Source organism: Leptodactylus fuscus, chromosome 2 (assembly GCF_031893055.1).
Source record: "Leptodactylus fuscus isolate aLepFus1 chromosome 2, aLepFus1.hap2, whole genome shotgun sequence".
Classification (NCBI taxonomy): domain Eukaryota; kingdom Metazoa; phylum Chordata; class Amphibia; order Anura; family Leptodactylidae; genus Leptodactylus; species Leptodactylus fuscus.
In genome coordinates this window covers 22,324,249-22,346,900 of record NC_134266.1, presented here as the reverse complement: position 1 = coordinate 22,346,900, position 22,652 = coordinate 22,324,249, and the positions used below count along the sequence as shown (strand labels likewise).

General features: G+C 44.5%; 1 protein-coding gene across 7 annotated transcripts in view; it reads right to left on the bottom strand.

Moving 5' to 3' along the window:
- GRIK1 (glutamate ionotropic receptor kainate type subunit 1) overlaps positions 1-22,652 on the bottom strand; it is a 266,952-nt gene that overhangs the window by 91,735 nt on the left and 152,565 nt on the right. For all 7 annotated transcript variants that reach the window (XM_075263453.1, XM_075263457.1, XM_075263454.1 and 4 more), the window contains exons 5-6: positions 7,740-7,793; positions 178-351 (exon numbers count right to left, since the gene is read on the bottom strand). In XM_075263453.1, coding sequence (XP_075119554.1) covers positions 178-351; positions 7,740-7,793 — 228 coding nt within the window. The remainder of the gene's footprint in view (positions 1-177; positions 352-7,739; positions 7,794-22,652) is intronic.

The window sequence follows — 22,652 nt, the reverse complement described above, 5'->3', positions numbered from 1 at the left end:
AGTAGTTATATTCTTGTACATAGGAGCAGTATTATAGTAATTCTATTATGATCTAACGTTTTAGTTATGGCCAACTTAGACCGCTGAATTCCTGATTTTTCCTAAATATAATACTACACTTATGAACAAGAATGTGTATCCACTAAATGATAGGTAAGAATTTCTAATCTGACTCACTGTCATCATTCCATCTAGAAGACCTGTCTCAGGCTTAGGTGGTGCTTGTAGACGTTCCATAGACCACTTGTCGACTACGGAAGACACCTGAGGATTGTCAATGTTAAGTAGGCGGAATCCAGTCATATTTACTCCACTGTATCTGTATGGCTCAAGGTCAAGAGCGAAGAGGTCCTGCAAGAAAAGACACAAGGTACATTATACATGAGTCATTGAAAATCATACAAGAAATATAATGAGATTTCTAACTTCACATGAACCTGAGGAGGCTTAAACATAAAGTGTTCACTGTAAATCTGCAATGTAAGTGAAGGACAAAAACTTCCGGCGATATCAGTTAAGGAGAACGGACATCTGATGGACACCATTATAATCAATGGGGTCCCTTGGTCTTTTTTTGGTGTCTGCTGTTTTACTGATACATCTGTTCTTCTGGTCCTCTGTCCTAGTGTATTATGCAAGTTACACTTGTAGCACATGTCGAGGGGTTTTCTGTGGACTCTTGGTTGCTTACTGCCTGAGTTCTTTATGTGTTGAACCTTGGGCTTCCAGGCTAATTTTGACATCAGATCACATGACCATTACCAGCATCCCCCTCCTCCAATTCCCTCCATTCCATGTTCAATGGTATTACATGTATATGGTAATACAATGGAAAGGAAATCGAAGGAGGAGGAGGGTCCCCAGTGCAGGTTTAGATCACATGACCTGTATTGGAAGCTCAAGGTTCAACACACAAAGATTTCACAAGTGGAAGAAATTATTTTATTCAGGTGACACTAACCTATCTATCTGCAGGGCTGGGGTGATATGCTGGGTCTGGTGACACTAACCTATCTATCTGCAGGGCTGGAGTGATATGCTGGGTCTGGTGACACTAACCTATCTATCTGCAGGGCTGGGGTGATATGCTGGTTCTGGTGATACTAACCTATCTATCTGCAGGGCTGGGGTGATATGCTGGTTCTGGTGACAGTAACCTATCTATCTGTAGGGCTGGGGTGATATGCTGGTTCTGGTGACAGTAACCTATCTATCTGCAGGGCTGGGGTGATATGCTGGTTCTGGTGACCGTAACCTATCTATCTGCAGGGCTGGGGTGATATACTGGTTCTGGTGACAGTAACCTATCTATCTGCAGGGCTGGGGTGATATGCTGGTTCTGGTGACACTAACCTATCTATCTGCAGGACTGGGGTGATATGCTGGTTCTGGTGACACTAACCTATCTATCTGCAGGACTGGGGTGATATGCTGGTTCTGGTGACACTAACCTATCTATCTGCAGGACTGGGGTGATATGCTGGTTCTGGTGACACTAACCTATCTATCTGTAGGGCTGGGGTGATATGCTGGTTCTGGTGACAGTAACCTATCTATCTGTAGGGCTGGGGTGATATGCTGGTTCTGGTGACAGTAACCTATCTATCTGCAGGGCTGGGGTGATATGCTGGTTCTGGTGACAGTAACCTATCTATCTGCAGGGCTGGGGTGATATGCTGGGTCTGGTGACAGTAACCTATCTATCTGCAGGGCTGGGGTGATATGCTGGTTCTGGTGACACTAACCTATCTATCTGCAGGGCTGGGGTGATATGCTGGTTCAGGTGACAGTAACCTATCTATCTGCAGGGCTGGGGTGATATGCTGGTTCTGGTGACACTAACCTATCTATCTGCAGGGCTGGGGTGATATACTGGTTCTGGTGACACTAACCTATCTATCTGCAGGACTGGGGTGATATGCTGGTTCTGGTGACACTAACCTATCTATCTGTAGGGCTGGGGTGATATACTGGTTCTGGTGACACTAACCTATCTATCTGCAGGGCTGGGGTGATATGCTGGTTCTGGTGACAGTAACCTATCTATCTGCAGGGCTGGGGTGATATACTGGTTCTGGTGACACTAACCTATCTATCTGCAGGGCTGGGGTGATATGCTGGTTCTGGTGACAGTAACCTATCTATCTGCAGGGCTGGGGTGATATGCTGGTTCTGGTGACAGTAACCTATCTATCTGTAGGGCTGGGGTGATATGCTGGTTCTGGTGACAGTAACCTATCTATCTGCAGGGCTGGGGTGATATACTGGTTCTGGTGACACTAACCTATCTATCTGCAGGGCTGGGGTGATATACGGGATTCTGAAGGCAGAGACCCTTTAAGGTTGGCCTTATAAACTAGTCTTTGATATTTTTCTGGTTCTAATAAACATTTAAAGATAAAATGCACCTCTATGTTTATGTTTTAGTAACATGGGTGCGCGGTCTCTAGTATCAATATCATACTTGGGGGTCAGTCACCTTCCATAGCAATATTTTCAGTAGTCAGTAATCAATCACAGACTGTAATTCCTCAATCCCAGCAAAGAGATTATACAGCGACTGGCACCAAGAGGGCTTTACTGTAGTATTATACAGCATGGGAGATGTGCAAATGTTCTAGGCAGGTGTGGGAAATAATGCATCAAGGTAAGAATGCTTTCAGAAATAGAGGGGTTAATAGATTATTTTTCTCAGATATCAAAATGAAATGAATTTCTCAATATGAAAAATTCTTAATAATTTGAAAATTTCTCACAGGATTTATTTTAAGTTAGAAAATGGAAAAGTGATCTGGGCGGCCACGGATATAATACAGTAGCTGAAAGTTATTCCCCGACCTCTGGGATGTGAATGTGAATTGAATTAAGGCTCCGTCTTTATTCCCAGAGGGGGCTCATTCCATGCACCGGCTCCTCTATCCTTCCTGCATGGAAACTTCCACTGAATGTAATGGCAGAAAAAGAAAAAATAATCCAATAATTATAATGAGTCATAAAGAATTTGGAGTCATTAAATCATGATTGACGACTGAGCCCAAGTGAAAATTTCACGCTTAATATAATCAAATGTCACGGTGGTAATGGATAGTTATTTCTGAGATGGGTGTTAATAGAAGGACTTTTTACCAATTATCTACATGAGAAGGATTTCAGTAATGTCACTGTATGGAGATTGGGCCCCTGACTGCAGGGGGCGCTGCTTTATATAGCGATCTGCTGCTATCTGCATTATATCTTCTGGCCAACAATGTGGAAGACCGTTCCAGAATTTCTTTTGGTGCTTGATGAAGATTAGTTATATCCCTGATGACTTAAAGGGAGCTGTCACCAGAACCAGCATATCACCCCAGACCTGCAGATAGATAGGTTAGTGTCACCAGAACCAGCATATCACCCCAGCCCTGCAGATAGATAGGTTAGTGTCACCAGAACCAGCATATCACCCCAGCCCTGCAGATAGATAGGTTAGTGTCACCAGACCCAGCATATCACCCCAGCCCTGCAGATAGATAGGTTAGTGTCACCAGAACCAGTATATCACCCCAGCCCTTCAGATAGATAGGTTACTGTCACCAGACCCAGCATATCACCCCAGCCCCGCAGATAGATAGGTTAGTGTCACCAGAACCAGCATATCACCCCAGCCCTGCAGATAGATAGGTTAGTGTCACCAGAACCAGTATATCACCCCAGCCCTTCAGATAGATAGGTTACTGTCACCAGACCCAGCATATCACCCCAGCCCTGCAGATAGATAGGTTAGTGTCACCAGAACCAGTATATCACCCCAGCCCTGCAGATAGATAGGTTACTGTCACCAGACCCAGCATATCACCCCAGCCCCGCAGATAGATAGGTTAGTGTCACCAGAACCAGCATATCACCCCAGCCCTGCAGATAGATAGGTTAGTGTCACCAGAACCAGTATATCACCCCAGCCCTGCAGATAGATAGGTTAGTGTCACCAGAACCAGCATATCACCCCAGCCCTGCAGATAGATAGGTTAGTGTCACCAGAACCAGCATATCACCCCAGCCCTGCAGATAGATAGGTTAGTGTCACCAGAACCAGCATATCACCCCAGCCCTTCAGATAAATAGGTTACTGTCACCAGAACCAGCATATCACCCCAGCCCCGCAGATAGATAGGTTAGTGTCACCAGAACCAGCATATCACCCCAGCCCTGCAGATAGATAGGTTAGTGTCACCAGAACCAGCATATCACCCCAGCCCTTCAGATAAATAGGTTACTGTCACCAGAACCAGCATATCACCCCAGCCCCGCAGATAGATAGGTTAGTGTCACCAGACCCCAGAATATCACCCCAGCCCTGCAGATAGATAGGTTACTGTCACCAGAACCAGCATATCACCCCAGCCCTGCAGATAGATAGGTTAGTGTCAACAGAACCAGCATATCACCCCAGCCCTGCAGATAGATAGGTTAGTGTCACCAGAACCAGTATATCACCCCAGCCCTGCAGATAGATAGGTTAGTGTCACCAGAACCAGCTTATCACCCCAGCCCTGCAGATAGATAGGTTAGTGTCACCAGAACCAGTATATCACCCCAGCCCTGCAGATAGATAGGTTAGTGTCACCAGAACCAGCATATCACCCCAGTCCTGCAGATAGATAGGTTAGTGTCACCAGAACCAGCATATCACCCCAGCCCTGCAGATAGATAGGTTAGTGTCACCAGAACCAGCATATCACCCCAACCCTGCAGATAGATAGGTTAGTGTTACCAGAACCAGCATATCATCCCAGCCCTGCAGATAGATAGGTTAGTGTCACCAGAACCAGTATATCACCGCAGCCCTGCAGATAGATAGGTTAGTGTCACCAGAACCAGTATATCACCCCAGCCCTTCAGATAGATAGGTTACTGTCACCAGAACCAGCATATCACCCCAGCCCCGCAGATAGATAGGTTAGTGTCACCAGACCCCAGAATATCACCCCAGCCCTGCAGATAGATAGGTTAGTGTCAACAGAACCAGCATATCACTCCAGCCCTGCAGATAGATAGGTTAGTGTCACCAGAACCAGCATATCACCCCAGCCCTGCAGATAGATAGGTTAGTGTCACCAGAACCAGCTTATCACCCCAGCCCTGCAGATAGATAGGTTAGTGTCACCAGAACCAGCATATCACCCCAGCCCTGCAGATAGATAGGTTACCGTCACCAGAACCAGTATATCACCCCAGCCCTGCAGATAGATAGGTTACTGTCACCAGAACCAGTATCTCACCCCAGCCCTGCAGATAGATAGGTTACTGTCACCAGAACCAGTATCTCACCCCAGCCCTGCAGATAGATAGGTTAGTGTCACCAGAAACAGCATATCACCCCAGCCCTGCAGATATATAGGTTAGTGTCAATAGAACCAGCATATCACCTCAGCCCTGCAGATAGATAGGTTACTGTGACCAGACCCAGCATATCACCCCAGCCCTGCAGATAGATAGGTTAGTGTCAATAGAACCAGCATATCACCCCAGCCCTGCAGATAGATAGGTTAGTGTCACCAGAACCAGCATATCACCCCAGCCCTGCAGATAGATAGGTTACCATCACCAGAACCAGTATATCACCCCAGCCCTGCAGATAGATAGGTTACTGTCACCAGAACCAGTATCTCACCCCAGCCCTGCAGATAGATAGGTTACTGTCACCAGAACCAGTATCTCACCCCAGCCCTGCAGATAGATAGGTTAGTGTCACCAGAACCAGAATATCACCCCAGCCCTGCAGATAGATAGGTTAGTGTCACCAGAACCAGCATATCACCCCAGTCCTGCAGATAGATAGGTTAGTGTCACCAGACCCAGCATATCACCCCAGCCCTGTAGATAGATAGGTTAGTGTCACCAGAAACAGCATATCACCCCAGCCCTGCAGATAGATAGGTTAGTGTCACCAGAAACAGCATATCACCCCAGCCCTGCAGATAGATAGGTTAGTGTCAATAGAACCAGCATATCACCTCAGCCCTGCAGATAGATAGGTTACTGTGACCAGACCCAGCATATCACCCCAGCCCTGCAGATAGATAGGTTAGTGTCAATAGAACCAGCATATCACCCCAGCCCTGCAGATAGATAGGTTAGTGTCACCAGAACCAGCATATCACCCCAGCCCTGCAGATAGATAGGTTACTGTGACCAGACCCAGCATATCACCCCAGCCCTGCAGATAGATAGGTTAGTGTCAATAGAACCAGCATATCACCCCAGCCCTGCAGATAGATAGGTTAGTGTCACCAGAACCAGCATATCACCCCAGCCCTGCAGATAGATAGGTTACTGTGACCAGACCCAGTATATCACCCCAGCCCTGCAGATAGATAGGTTAGTGTCACCAGAACCAGCATATCACCCCAGCCCTGCAGATAGATAGGTTACTGTCACCAGAACCAGCATATCACCCCAGCCCTGCAGATAGATAGGTTAGTGTCAATAGAACCAGCATATCACCCCAGCCCTGCAGATAGATAGGTTAGTGTCACCAGAACCAGCATATCACCCCAGCCCTGCAGATAGATAGGTTACTGTGACCAGACCCAGTATATCACCCCAGCCCTGCAGATAGATAGGTTAGTGTCACCAGAACCAGCATATCACCCTAGCCTTGCAGATAGATAGGTTAGTGTCACTAGAACCATCATATCACCCCAGCCCTGCACTAACCTATCTATTTGCAGGGCTGGGGTGACATTCTGGTTTTGGTGACACTATGCCATTATCATCAGGAGAGTGTCAGTGCGTTGCCCCTACCTTTCATGACCTCTGCCATCCTGAAGTCCCAATGCAGTAGAGCGGTGGCGCTCATCTACAAGTACCACTGCTTAACTACATCAGGATATCTGGAGAGCAGTGGCAGACAGAGGATGGACGATGAAATTTTTGCAACTGGTGATGGGCAGGGAATTTTTGCAGTCAGTGGGGTGGTATAGTTGTCAACATTTCTGAACCTGGAAGGAGGAAACCCCTCTTAAAAATTCTAGGCACACCCCTCAATGAGTACAGTGCTTCATCAGTACTTGTGAATTAAAGAGTCATTGCATTTACTTACTACCTGGAGACTCCTGAAAAAAAAAAAGTTAGACCTCCCAAAGTCCCAGTAGATTGACCAAATCTCCTGTGGTTGGAGGAATGCTCCTACATCTGCTGGGCCTTTGGCCATATTATAGTTGACCTTGGACACTTCATGTGCCTGTTATATCACATTAATATCCACGTCACCAAAAAGAGGTGTTCCAAACACCAAAAGGGGTGTGTCCCATCCCAGGAAGGGGTCAGGACTTTGTTAAAAGGGTCACAGCCATTCAAAAATTTTCACGTTACACTTTGTAGCCAAAGGATCCAGGATATCCTTAGTATGGGCTTATAGTGTGGGCTTATAGTGTTATGGCTCATAGACGAAGGTCATAGTCGGCACATCCCCTTTATGAGGTCCATTACGAGGCATGTGGGTGGGGTTGTTTCCTGAGACATCCTCTATAGTACTAAGTATATCAGACACAGGCTGCTACAATGTTGAAACCATACTGTGACAGTGAATACTCGACACATACAAACAACTATCTGATAGCGGATTTTTTTAAGTAGTGTAGGTGTAGGAGATGAGCAGTGCACTGTATACAGTATATACTGATGGTACAATAGATAATTGTAAGTGGTAAGTGACTGTGAAGAGGCTATAACAAGTCTTATTACACAGAGAGTCTTACCATTGTTGTAAAGAAGTAGTGGTAATATTCAGTCATCATTCCCATGGAGAGGATCTGCAAAGAAAGAAGAGTCATTAAGAAAGAGGTGACTGTATGTCCTCCATTGTTAAGACAATGCAACACTAGAAATGTGTCATCTAGACTGTGACGTCTATACATAAAAGACTACAAATGGCATTAAAGTGACAGTCCAGTCAGGAGACGAAAAATGATATGTTAGTCAGTAGATGTAGAGGATGGTTACTTGCTATTTATTATCTTCAGATCTTGTTCCTATACTGCTTTTTAAGCCTAGCTTTATTAGGCTTGAGCTGTGATCCATGACCGCAGTTTAGCTTCAGTGCCCAGAGGGAGTCTTTTGTAGACTGAGACACGCCCCCTCTTATTATTGGTCCAGTCTACTGCAGCTCTGCCTTCTGATTGGCTGCTGTGTACAATTACAGATCTATCACTGGCTCATTAGTAAACCAAAGCACAGAGATACAGTAGGTTTTATAGGATTGGATCAGTGGCGTAACTAGGAATGGCAGGGCCCCGCCATGGGGCCCCGCCCCCCCGACCGACACCGACGCCGAAGACCTCGACCGACCCCCTCCTACACATTCCTGCGCGCTCTATTATGCCCCATAGTGGCCCCTTCACACAGTATTATCCCCCATAGTGGCCCCTGCACACAGTATTATCCCCCATAGTGGCCCCTTCACACAGTATTATCCCCCATAGTGGCCCCTCCACACAGTATTTTGCCCCATAGTGGACCCTGCACACAGTATTATCCCCCATAGTGGCCCCTTCACACAGTATTATCCCCCATAGTGGCCCCTCCACACAGTATTTTGCCCCATAGTGGACCCTGCACACAGTATTATACCCCATAGTGGCCCCTTCACACAGTATTATCCCCCATAGTGGCCCCTCCACACAGTATTATGCCCCATAGTGGCCCCTGCACACAGTATTACCCCCCATAGTGGCCCCTGCACACACTATTATGCCCCATAGTGGCCCCTGCACACAGTATTATACCCCATAGTGGCCCCTGCACACAGTATTATCCCCCATAGTTCCTCTGCACACAGTATTATCCCCCATAGTGGCCTCTGCACACAGTATTATCCCCCGTAGTGGCCCCTGCACACAGTATTATCCCCCTTAGTGGCCTCTGCACACAGTATTATCCCCCATAGTGGCCCCTGCACACAGTATTATCCCCCATAGTGTCCCCTGCACACAGTATTATCCCCCATAGTGGCTCCTGCAGACAGTATTATCCCCCATAGTGTCCCCTGCACACAGTATTATCCCCCATAGTGGCTCCTGCACACAGTATTATGCCCCATAGTGTCCCCTGAACACAGTATTATCCCCCATAGTGGCCTCTGCACACAGTATTATGTCCCACTGTGGACACCCATAAACAATTATTATACTCTGGGGTCTTTTCAGAGACCATACAGTGCCCATATAGAGAATATATTTCCCAGAATGCATAAGACTGCCAGGAATTGCACAAACCCGGTGGAGGCCAGGAAAGGTGTAACATAAAAAAGTATATTCAACTGTCCCTGGCGCTCTATTGTCTGCCCCCAGTGTCTGTTGGTCTTGTATCGTGGCCAGTGGTCAGAAGTCCAAACAGTGACCTCAGTAGCCGCAGCTAAGGATGTATGTGAGTGACACAGGTCACATAGGTGCAGAACTTCCAGAAGTTAGGACACGACAAGGCACTAAATGGACACCAGTGGTGGACAACAGAGCACCAGGGATAGGTGAGTATGCTTCTTTTTATACTCCTATCCCTGAACAATAAACTAGCAGAGAATGATGGAAGATTTCAGCTCTGAAGCCAATATATCTAGATTATCATGAAATATAGTTCAAACCTGAAAATGGCTAATCTAACTTTTTTAGGTTTTTTTTCATTCCTTTGATATATACAGTAAATTTGCATAGTTTTACTCTTTATGCCTCTGAGTTGGTAGTGCAGTGCTCTGAGCTCATCGAAGGTCTCCCCGATTCTGCTTCCTCCCCTAAGAGAAAGTGAAATTGCAGCTGCGTATCCCCTCTGCCCCTTCCTCTCTTTCTTAAAAAGGACCTGCCACCATGTCTGAATAGCCCAATGACATCCATCATCTGTTCGGTGCTGTCACACTAGGCATTTTGGTGTTTTCTTTATTCAATTCTGTTCAGCTATTCCAAAGATATAAGCCCTTTTAGTGTTGATGCAAATTATGGTCAACTAGCCATTGGGCAGTAACACTGTGGTTTCTCTGGGATGGGGTCTCTGTGCTACTGTTGTCATGTAATGTTACCACTCTCTTGGATAGTAGATTTTGTAGCAACACTAACAGGGCTTATATCTTTGGAATGGCAGAAGAGATTGGAAGAATACCAAAATGATTAAATGATATATGTCATTATATGTCATTGGGCTTTTCTGACCTGGTGAAAGGTCTTCTTTAAATTTAGTGTTAATTACTGTTGAAAATTTTTTGTTTGGGAATTTAGGAGGTTTTTTTTCTGTCTAAGGAACATTATCATAACATACTTTTATTCTTGCCGTTCTCCTGAACAATTTGGTTTTTTTCTTTTTCAAATCCGTCCACCCATTCAAAAGATATGACCCCTGGAAGATGAACTAGCTCTGAAGTGGGCGGGAACCTTTTATCTTCTGAGAGAAAAATATAAGGTTACGCCCACTTTGAGAATCAGGGCAATAACTTTCCAGGGGCTGTACCTTTTGAACAGGTGGACCGATTTTAAAAAGAAATACACCAAATGAATCAGGGTGAGAGCGAGAATCAAATGATGTATGACTTTTAGTATTTTGTTCTTGGTGAGAGATCGCCTTTAAAGTTCAGAGAAATCCTTTAGGCTGGAAAAAGGCGAGAACTAGGTATGGCAATGATATAAGATATCAGATATATTACAAAGTTTTATATATTTACATGTACTAGCCCCAAAATATATATATGTGGGCATTAAAGGGGTTAACATATTTCCTTTCTGGAAGGTTCCGTAACATTTCAAAACAATTTTCCGAAAAAAAAGAAAAAGTGCCAGTTCATTATTCCAAACATTGGACCTGACGGAGTTAAACAATACTTTAATAAGAGAATTAACATGAAAAACTATTCAGCTCCGCACACTGAAGCGATGGCTTTGTTCACTTAATTAAAGCGGCGGTGACGCTACGATGCTGCCTGTCAAAATAATTCTATAAAGAGAAGGGATATCCTTTGAAATCACTGAGAGGGAAGAATACACATTCTGATGAATCCCTCATTTGATAAAAGACGGTCTGGAAGACGACTTCTGTGGAAGAAAAAGGGAAAAATGAACCCGTGGGAGCTAAAAATAAGAAATGTTTTCCTGCCGCCTATTCACCTACATTGATTATCGCTTTAAATGGCTCGAATATAAAAGGAGCGCCCCCTCCCTGGCACGACGCTGAAATGCGGCTTTTGTTTCGGCCCCGGCGCTTGTTTCCTAATTAATTTCTTCAACGTTTCTGACTAAATGGGGGAAAAAAAAATAGAAAAAAATAATAATAATAATAGAAAAAGCCTTTATGTGGATTGAGGGTCCTCATCTGGGATTTAGTAATGGCGGGCGCCCAATGCATATTATCAATTCTGCCTAGTGATGTCATCATAGGTACACCCTCCCCCCGCTATGATATCACTTAACAGATTCCGGAAGCCATCTATAAAAAGAACCCAACTTTTTTTTGTCACCCCTTGCAACCAATTATCGCCCCACTTCCATGTTTGGAAGAGTAGAATATGAAACGAAATCTGTGCTCCAGTTGTTAGAGGAGTTTTTCAGCCATTTTCATAAATTTCCCATTTTCTTTACCTCCTGATGGATTGTACAATCCTCCTTGGCAATATCACCACTTTAGGCGAAACGGACACGACATCTGTGCGTCACTGGGTCGTGATTGAATGGCACATGGATGAACTCTAGGGCCTGGCCTAAGTTCTGCTCCTGGCTCACGCATGTTGCCATAAAAACGAATGGATCAGTTTCCTAGCTGTGAAAAACTAGGCCTTAGGCCCCTTGCCAATGATGGTGGCGTGGTTCAGTGTGCCATCTGGGTTTTCCCGGATAGCAAACTGACCCATTCATTTCAGTCGGTCCATCATATGACCATGAATTACACTCTGTGCGGGCTATCAGTCTGGGACGCAAAATTCAGAACAGATGTCTTTTTGAAAAAACAGTTTTACCATTTTTAGGTAGTGTGGATGAAATTAACGCGTTTCCGTAGCAGACAAAATTGGGACTTAGCCTAAGTAACATTTTTTTGGGATCTGACTCCTTGACATGATGATATTCGGCATAAAAACAGATGCGCTGCATGCAAGAATGCCTGTGTATAGCATATGGACGAGATAGCAACAGATTGGTGCGGGTCTGACACATGGCATCCAGATTGTTGGGGGTTTGATGCATGGCATCCCCATTGCTCACTTGTATTCAGCAGCTGATATACAGAGAATGGAGTAGTAACAAGACAGTGCCGTTCTCTGTGTAGTGGACAGAACAGGCATTACAGATCAGCTCTCATTCAAATGAATGGGTGCAGTGACTCGGTTCAACCACTATGCAGAGAACGGCACTGTCTGCTTCTCTGTACATCTCTGCTGGAGATGTTTACACTGTTGAAATTGGTGGTCATGTGCCTGACAAATGGTATGATCATGTGCCCGACACGGTTGTTAATATAGGTGAAACTACCATCATGTGGGACGAGACAATGCAAACAGATTGCACCATTTTTGTAAATCTTCCAAACATGCTTCTGGATGAGCGGAACATCACATTGAGGAAGCAGAGAAAGTCATGAAGTCCAAAGATCTTGAGATCCAAGTGAGCAGAATGTGGAGGACCAAAGCTAGAATTGTGCATCTAATGGTCGGAGCTCTGAAGGCTACCAGAAAAGGACTCAAAACAATTCTCCGGGAGTTTCCAGAACATCATTAGAGATGAGCGAGTACTATTTGAAACTCCCGTTTTGAATAGCACGCCCCCATAGGAATGAATGGAAGCGGCTGGCTGCTTAACCCCCTGCATGCCGGCCGCGTCCATTCATTCCTATGGGTGCGTGCTATTCGAAACGGGAGTTTCGAATAGTACTCGCTCATCTCTAAATTCATAATGTCCGAAAAGAAGAAGGTCTCACTTAGGGGCACTGCACATAAAGTATTAGGTTAAGGTCCTACAGCCTCGTACAGAACACAAACATGGTAATAAAGATAGTAAATTCAGCAAAATTAAATTTGTCTTAAATTTTTCAAAAATTTGTCAAAATTTTTGCTTCTGTAAAAGATATGACTTTGATGATAATAATATACAGTGTATATATATATATATATATATATATATATATATATATATTCCATTTCCATTCCAATATGATAATCCTGTACCATGGTCAACTCTACAGACGGTATTATATTAGTCCAAATGGAAAAAGTTGCGAAACTGCTGAAAAGTAAAGATTTACACATATTGTATCCTCAGGATAGGAACGTGTATCTTTTCTATATAACATAATAATGTGAATTTTAGCCTCGCTTTATTACCAATACTTCATGTTCTGCTACAGGTTTCACAAGGACGGCTATATCTGTCAGAAAACACCTGCTGATAACTTACTGTAAAAGTAGGATGAAGGACCTTCATAGTGCAAGGACAACCAGGCCGTGAAATCCCTGACTATCTTATAGTTACAATATATGTTGGATTGCCCTAATGGGCCGACGTTCCATTATAATAATAGTCTTGTATGGGGGCATAAAAAGTGATGAGAAAAAGACTTATCACAATACAGAACACGCAAAGCCTAAAGAAATTTAGGAATAGTGACGACTACACTGGTTGTGGTGGGTATTCACCCTATTACAATACATAGCCTAGAGCAGTGATGGCGAACCTTTTTGAGACCGAGTGCCTAAACTGCAACCCAAAACCAAATAAATTATCACGGAGTGCCAACACGGCAATTTAACCTTAAAACTCTGTGGGTCCACAATTGCGGACCCACAAATTACAGTCATGTGACTGGGGCTTTACAGATCTTGTACTGAAAGGTAAAGGTCTCTGCATTCTGTACTTTTAAACAATTAATTTTCACTATTTACATCGCACAGGATCTGTTTTATAGTTACCGTGCAATGTTATTACATCCTGTACTAATTTCACGTCTGCTATAAAACAAATACTGTGTGATATACATAGTGAGGGGACCCCACACAGTACAATCTGCCCCTCAGTGGCCCCCCCACACAGTACAATCTGCCCCTCAGTGGCCCCCCACACAGTACAATCTGGCCCACAGTGGCCCCCACACAGGATTATACCTGTATACTCCACAGTAGCCCCCTCCCACACAGCATGAACTGGTCCACAGTAGCCCCCTCCCACACACCATGAACTGGTCCACAGTAGCCCCCTCCCACACACCATGAACTGTTCCACTGTAGCCCCCTCCCACACAACATGAACTGGTCCACAGTAGCCCCCTCCCACACAACATGAAATGGTCCACAATAGCCCCCTCCCACACAACATGAAATGGTCCACAGTAGCCCCCTCCCACAGAGCATGAAAGATCCACAGTAGCCCCCTCCTACACAACATGAAATGGTCCACAGTAGCCCCCTCCCACACAACATGAAATGGTCCACAGTAGCCCCCTCCCACACAGCATGAAATGGTCCAGAGTAGCCCCCTCCCACACAACATGAACTGGTCCACAGTAGCCCCCTCCCACAGAGCATGAAAGATCCACAGTAGCAGCATAAAATGGTCCACAGTAGCCCCCTACCCGCACAGCATGAAAGTCTACAGTAGCCCCCTCCCACACAACATGAAAGGTCCACAGTAGCCCCCTCCCATACAGCATAAAATGGTCCACAGTAGCCCCCTACCCACACAGCATGAAAGTCTACAGTAGCCCCCTCCTACACAACATGAAATGTCCACCGTTGCCCCCCTCCCCTGACAGTGCAAACAAACACAATATAGTTACCTGAAGAGCTGCCGGGTGTTCTCTCTTCTGTTCACTGCGCGCGCTGATGACTTACGTCATCACGCCCGCGCTTGTTCAGAGGTCACACTCTGTAGTCAGTGTAGGCCGCGTAGTATGCGTGGCCTACACTGAGCTACACTGACAGCTTTCAGCTGGATGCGCATTTGCACAACCAGCTGAAGGCAGCGATCGCTCACTAACGGGGAATCCTGCATCGGATTCGCCGTTAGTGAGCGATCAGGGCGACAGCACGCGTGCCAGCAGAGGGGGCTCTGCGTGCCCTCTCTGGCACGCGTGCCATAGGTTCGCCATCACTGGCCTAGAGTGTTTCATGGGCAAGGTAGAGATGGGATAAGGACAGCTAAAGGTCTTAGGTAGTAAATTTTGTGTGGACTAAGCAAGACTGAAGATCGGAGTTGGCTGGACCAACTGAGGGTGACATCTAAGGACTTTCACAATGTTCACCCTAAAGCTCCACTACGTATGGTGGACATATTGGGGAAAAACTGGAAATAGAGGATTGAAGGGTTATTGAAGGAGTCAAGGTGAGGCCTTAGGGTAGGAGTCTAGGGCCACTATGTCACTGTCGGACTTGGCTAGGCCAAACTAAGGGTGACCTCTAAGGGATTTCACAATCTTCACCCTAAAGATCCACTACGTATGGTGGACATACTGGGGGAAAAACTGGAAATAGAGGATTGAAGGGTTATTGAAGGAGTCAAGGTGTCATGGTGAGGCCTTAGGGTAGGAGTCTAGGGCCACTATGTCACTGTCGGACTTGGCTAGGCCAAACTAAGAGTGACCTCTAAGGGATTTCACAATCTTCACCCTAAACATACACTAAATATGGACTGTTAGAGGTTTACAGGGGAAAGACTGGAGATCAAGGCTTGAGAGGTAGCTGAAGGAGTCAGGTTGACATGGTCAGGCATAAGGGCAGGAACATGGGCTCAGTATGTCAGTGCTAAATTTGCTTAGGCCAAATCTCTTGAGGACTTATGTAGTAAAGTATGTGTGGGCAAAGAAAGAGATCGAGGATTACAGGGTGATCCAAGGAGTCAGGTTCTCATGGTCAGGTCTAAGGGCAAAGGCATGAACTTACTGTGTCACTGGCCATTGGCTAGGCCAATCATTGGGGTGAGGTCAAAAGTATTTCAACAAAGTTCTCCCTAAATCTTCACTCGTGGTGGCCTGTTAGAGGCTTTCAGGGAAAAAAAACTAAAGTTCAAGCAATTGAAGAAGTCTTGGTGTCATGGTCAGGCATAAGGCCAAGAATGTGGGCTCACTATGTCACTGCTAAATTTCACCAGATTGAATCTGGGGATGAGGTCTAAGGGATGGGGTTGAGCCGATCTTGAGATTTCAGGATCGATTTTACAATCCAATTTCCAATCATTTTCCATCCGATCCCGATCGTGAAATTTACTTGAATCTGATCTTTTCCGATCCACTCAACCCTACTAAGGGAGTTCAACAATCTTCACCCTAAAGCTTCACTGGAGTTTGTGTTCATTTGCATGAGAACTTTGTTCTTCATGGTATTTCTTGCTACTCATAGGTCTTCCTACTCGACAGAGAAGATGTTTTTGTGGAATCATAGAGCAAACACATCTTCCCAATACAAAATTCCAATTGTTTTCTAGAAGCAGAACCAGGGTTCAATAGGCATCCTCCCTACTACATCTTTTCATTCCATTAACACAACAGTAATATCTCAAAATCTAATCATGGACCATGTTCAGACCTTCTCATGAAGTAGAAGTCATCAGAAAAAATGGCTTACCAAAAACTAAGTCTGTGTACCCTAAGGTTTATCACAGTGACTTTCTGTGTAACTCAGAGATGAGTTTCATCCCTGGCGATACATTATGGGGACATCTATTCTTGATACCATCCATGTTATGGCCAGAAACCCAATATTTACAGCGTGATTGTGTCCTATCTGTGGATATTCTTCATGTGTACCTTCTCCTATGCCGAGAAGAGGAGATGTACATAATAGAGTATAGGATATAGGCCTTAGGCAAGAAAGAATTGGTCATTTTTGTATCCTTTTTGCTTCTCACTAGTCTTATCTATTTTCAGATGTATTACAGACATGGGCAAATGTAATGGAATTAGAACCAACATAGAAGGTGAAATTGAAGTTAAATAATAATATACTATTAAAAAGCATTTCGCTTGAGATAATAAAAGAAAATTGTGAGTAATTCCGTGCTTGAGAATGTGTTAAAAAGCAACTCTAATAGATGAAGGTCATCTGGCCATCTGTAGAGGAGAAGAGCTAAAAAGAGGACTGAAATGCAGTGGTGTAATACTTTATTTCCCCTGAGGAGGCACTGTGGGCAAACTGAACACTTGATTCTAAGCTCCTTCACTGATTGTAGGGAGTTACAGTGTCAATCCCAGCTCCAGGTAGTGCAGGAGCAATCATATCTGATAGTTTCAGCACAATTATGCTCTATATTATAAGGTGGGCAGTCTCTGTCTGTTGGCCTCCACCCAGGACCGCCCACTGGACTGCAGAGAGCCTAACTAAGTGCGCTTGTTGCTCAGGAATGGCGGGGGCTAGAGAAAAAATACCAACTGCGATGGAATCAGTGAAGCAGCACAAAAAGTTGAACGTGGTGGAGGTGATAAAAGGTCCTCTTTTTTTAAAAAAAAAAAAAAAAATTACACTTATAAAGTAATTTATATGTTCCTTCAAATAGCACTAAAAATGTACAATTTCTTCCACCTACAACAAGGTCCCATAAAAAAATACAGAGACAAAAACTAAAAATTTAAGGTTTAAGGACAAAACAATCAGACCCTGATTATTAAGTTAGATCTCAGATTCCAAAATAACTTGGAGCTAGGGGTATAGCTATGGCGGCTGTACAAGGTTACAGCAACAAATAAATCTTGGCCCTCCTTGAAGAAAAGCCTATCTTAAAGACCCAACAACAACCCTGACAATTATGTTGTCTCCTCCCCGGGCTCATCAATCAACAACATTACTAAAAAACATCAAACCGTTAAGATGTCAAAAATAAAAATTGGCAGAAAGAAAACATGGCCAGTCCAAGTCTGTATTGAAACATACTGTAAGGAGATGAAGCCTCCTTACTTAGCTAGCTCAGGCAGACGACAGTAGATGGCCATAGAGTGTTTTTAGCCAGAACAGGATGGTAACCCCTGTTTAGCGGTATATAGCGGTATATATTGATACTATTAATTACCATTGTCGATGCTTATGTATTCTGCCCTGTCCAAAGAGTACAGGGGAAATATTGGTTGTGCTTAGGTGTTGCACCATTGAATGAACTGTTTTGGACATGTCCTGTGATATGATCCTTCACTGGTTGCGGTGTAACACTTAGGGTGTGCTGCTATATGTACAAGAGACCTTCGCACCTTTACAGAGAGTAGGCTGGAGAGTGAATAGAGTCCACTCCATCCAGTTTCCATTACAGAGAACTGGACACCTAGTCTGTGAGTGTTGTAGGGAGTCTCTCGTATAGGAACAAGTGTGGCACACAATCAGTGGCGTAACTACAGGGGTAGCAGCGGAGGCAGCTGCCACACGGCCCGGGACATTAGGGGGCACGGCGAAAGCCGCTACCACTGCATTTTTTTTTTTTAATAGGCCGTTACCGGCTGGAGTTTTTTTAATAGGCCGGGCCTTATTTACCTACCGATCCTGGCAGGGGCCCAGGATCGGTAAGTGACATCGCGGGCCCCACAAACATCATTATTATACTCAGGGGTCTTTTCAGACCCCTGAGTATAATGATCGGAGGCCCGAGAGAGGTAAGAAACATAAAAAAACACTGTTACTTACCTCTCCACACTCCGCAAAGGCTTTGGGGCCTAATTGTGTGACGTCTCAGACGTCACATGACCGGGGCCTGCGTCCTTATGCGTCGCGATGCAGGCCCCTGGTCACATGACGTCCCTGACGTCATTGAAGATAGCCGACAGTGGAGAGCACAGGGATAGGTAAGTAACAGTATTTATGTTTGTATCCCCCTCTCGGTCTCCGATTATTATACTCTGGGGTCTGAAAAGACCTCAGAGTATAATAATTGTTAATGGGTGTCCACAATGGAGCATAATACTGGGTGATGGGGCCACTATGGGGCATAATACTGGGTGATGGTGCCACAATACTGGGTGATGGGGCCACTATGGGGCATAATACTGGGTGATGGGGCCACTATGGGGCATAATACTGGGTGATGGGGCCACTATGGGGCATAATACTGGGTGATGGTGCCACAATACTGGGTGATGGGGCCACTATGGGGCATAATACTGGGTGATGGGGCCACTACGGGGCATAATACTGGGTGATGGCGCCACAATACTGGGTGATGGGGCCACTATGGGGAATAATACTGAGTGCAGGAGCCACTATGGGGCATAATACTGGGTGAAGGGGCCACTATGGGGGATAATACTGTGTGCAGGGGCCACTATGGGGGATAATACTGTGTGCAGGGGCAATTATGGGGCATAATAGTGCGTGCAGGAATGCGGGGGGGGGGGTGTTGGTCGGGGTCTTCGGCATTGGTTGGGGGGGGGCATGTCAAAGGTTCGCCACGGGGCCCCACCATTCCAAGTTACAATACTGCATCCACTGCACCCAATAGATTAAGTGTGTAATCTCTGATCAGTTTGCGTATTCCTTGGTCAACCATCTCCAGCTATGTAAAGTTTCTGTTCGGATACATATGAGCATCTGGTGGTTCTTTGGGTACGATTACATTACACTGCACCACTAGTCTAAGAAACCTAAGTGAGTTGGGTGTAGTCTGTACATAGTCACATTATCATGAAAATCTAATAGTCGTCACAAACTTTCCACAGTCCACAGGTAATTCGAAATGAGATGAAAAAAAAAATCAAAAAGTTGTTGAAGTCTATACATTATAGACGGCACAGCACAAAGAGCCGCTGCCTGAGTCGGGAGAGTGTTCGGAGGACTCGCTCGCCGTACACAGACTCCACTACAGACACTTAAGCTCAATCAGCCGGTTCAGATCTCAGCATTTTTGCAATTATCCTAAGTATTTCTGTAAATGTAAAACTACTCAGCAGCCATCAAAGGAAGAACGGAACATTTAACTTTCTCTTTCACAACGTCAAAGAGATTTTTTTTTGTCACGGATAAAAAAAAAATAAAAAATGAAATCTTCCATCAGCGCTCTATTGTGTAAGCGCCAGGAGCCGGCCCTTTATCTGCTCTGCTCAGTCTCCTGTATGGAGCACTCACATAATAGATGGAGGATGAGGATAGGTGAACGCAACGCAGATGTATAAGAAGGAAAGAGAATCAAACTCAGCAGTGGCTTCCATAACGAATGAGAATATTTAACCATTTCAGGGGGTGATAAGACAGATGGAGCCTGCCGAGGATGCCTGGCCAATCACACTTACGGGCGATCTGTCAGCAGAACGCATATCATAACCCAATGGATAGGTTAGGGGCAGCTGAATCAAATGATGTTTTCCCCATGTAAATCGCTGCCTCCATTGCCGAGATATCACTGTTTTTGTCCTCATTGCTCCAAAGAGCTCATTTCAAAAATTGATAAAAGCAGCAATAGAGATGAGCGAACCAGTTTGGAACGAATCAGATACATACCAAATATTCCAAAATTATTATAGTTTGGGGTTTCTTAAACTCCAGAGTATAATAAGTAGAATCTAATACTGATCTTGTTAGAGTACGTCCTTACGCACAATTTCTTTACATTTAAAGGGTCCCTCTACCTACAGCTCCAGGGAACAGCAATGGGGGCGGCTTGTGCCCCCTCATATGCTAATTTGTTCCTGGGGCTGTGGGAGAGGGACCTCCTCCCGGACGATCGGGACTCGTCGATGTGCCGCGTCCATTCCTGGATGCGGTACATCGACGACATCCTGATCGTCTGGGGGGGTACGGATGTACAATTGGGTGAGTTTATTGACACACTCAATAAGAATGATCGCAACATCCGTTTGACGTATAACTATAGCAATAATAAGATCGATTTTTTAGATGTATCTCTTTTCAAGGATACCAGTCATAATTTACAGACGGAGATTTTTAGGAAACAAACATCAGTAAATTCACTCCTATTGGCTTCCTCTTCTCACCCTCCACAGGTTATTAAAGCTATCCCGACAGGGCAATTCTTACGTATGCGACGGGTATGCTCTACGGATCAAGGTTTTGAAAAAATTTTCAAATGATCTTAAAGAACGTTTCACCAATCGAGGGTACAGCCAACGATCTATTAAACAAGCATATATGAGGGCAAAAAATTCCAGGCGGACAGAATTGATACATTCCTCTAAAATAAAACGACAAAGCCCATCTGGGGTACGTTTTATTACCAAATATCACTCGCGATGGGGTGAAATGGTGAATGTGTTAAAGAAATTTTGGCCTGTGCTTTTGGGAGATCCTATATTAGCTAATTATATCCCTTCTTATCCCACTGCTATCTCTCGCAGAGCCCAAAATCTGAAGGATATATTAGTCAGAAGCCACTATGAAATTGAAGAACCAAGAATTTTTGGGGCTGGTCCACCAAAGGTGGGTAGTTTCTCTTGTGGACGCTGTGTGGAATGTCCGAATATGGTTAGGACAACAGAATTTTGTAATGCAAAGGGGGACAAAACGTTTAAGATCAGACGTTGTATTGACTGCAACACAAAATTTGTGATCTATCACGCTACATGCCCTTGCCGTAAGGTCTATATTGGTTTAACCACTCGGGAATTGAAATTACGTATACGGGAACACGTACGGGACATCAGATCGATTATGGATCTGGATACAGATAGATCTAAACCAATAGCGAGACATTTTTTTCTGCATCATAACAAAGACCCATCTCTATTAAAAGTGTGTGGTATTGATACCCTTCCCATTAACATTCGGGGGGGTAATTTAAAGAAGAGATTAGCTCAATTAGAGACAAAATGGATCTGGAGACTTGGCACTCTTACCCCCAATGGTTTAAACGAAACCCTTGGCTTTAGCTCCTTCTTATGAATACATGACGCTGCTTTGACAATTATATGTTTTTTGTTTGTTCTTTGTTTGTCTGTCGGTTATGTGCAAGATTTCTTTTAAAATATGTGTACTTATAATCTTTTCTCGTTTACAGATATTGTTTGTTTATGTACGTGTCTTTTTGGAATTCTTCAATCAAGATTTTTTTATTGATTTATTTGGCATTTTGGATCTTCAGTTTTATTTTTATTTTTATTATTTTTATTCACTGTCATGCTATATGATACTTACTGTAATTTATTATCACGATTTGTGGATTTATGAATTAAAAAAATTCTTTGGATAGTATAACACATTTAAACATAATATTATAATTCATATATTAATATGTGTGGGGTATCTTGACATCACACCTGTAATGGGTTAATATATGGCACTGTTTTTGCACATTATCATACTTATGTAAGTGCTCTAGGTAGTACTCTTAATTACTGGTGCTGTTATAAATTTACACTTCCTGCGGTCATATATGTATGTTGAATATACGATTCACCTGTTTTATGATCTAATGTTTCAATTTTATGGGGTTATCTTGATTGAATAGTTCCATTACTCTAATTACGACATAGGCTAGTATTGTCTTTAGCTTATAGCTATTGGGATCCGCTGGATTGGTCCATAAGTAATGCAAAATACATTGCAGTGGGTGAGTGCGCATGCCTGATGTGCGCCTGTACGGACACATGCCGGAGCCGTAACATCGCGAGAGCACGGTCACGTGACCGCGATACTTCGGGTTCTCGGTCATGTGCTCCGTCCTGTGCGCCATCATGCGCATGCGCCGCTTCTTCACCCGCGGCGCATACTCGCAATGTTGCGAGTTTATTAT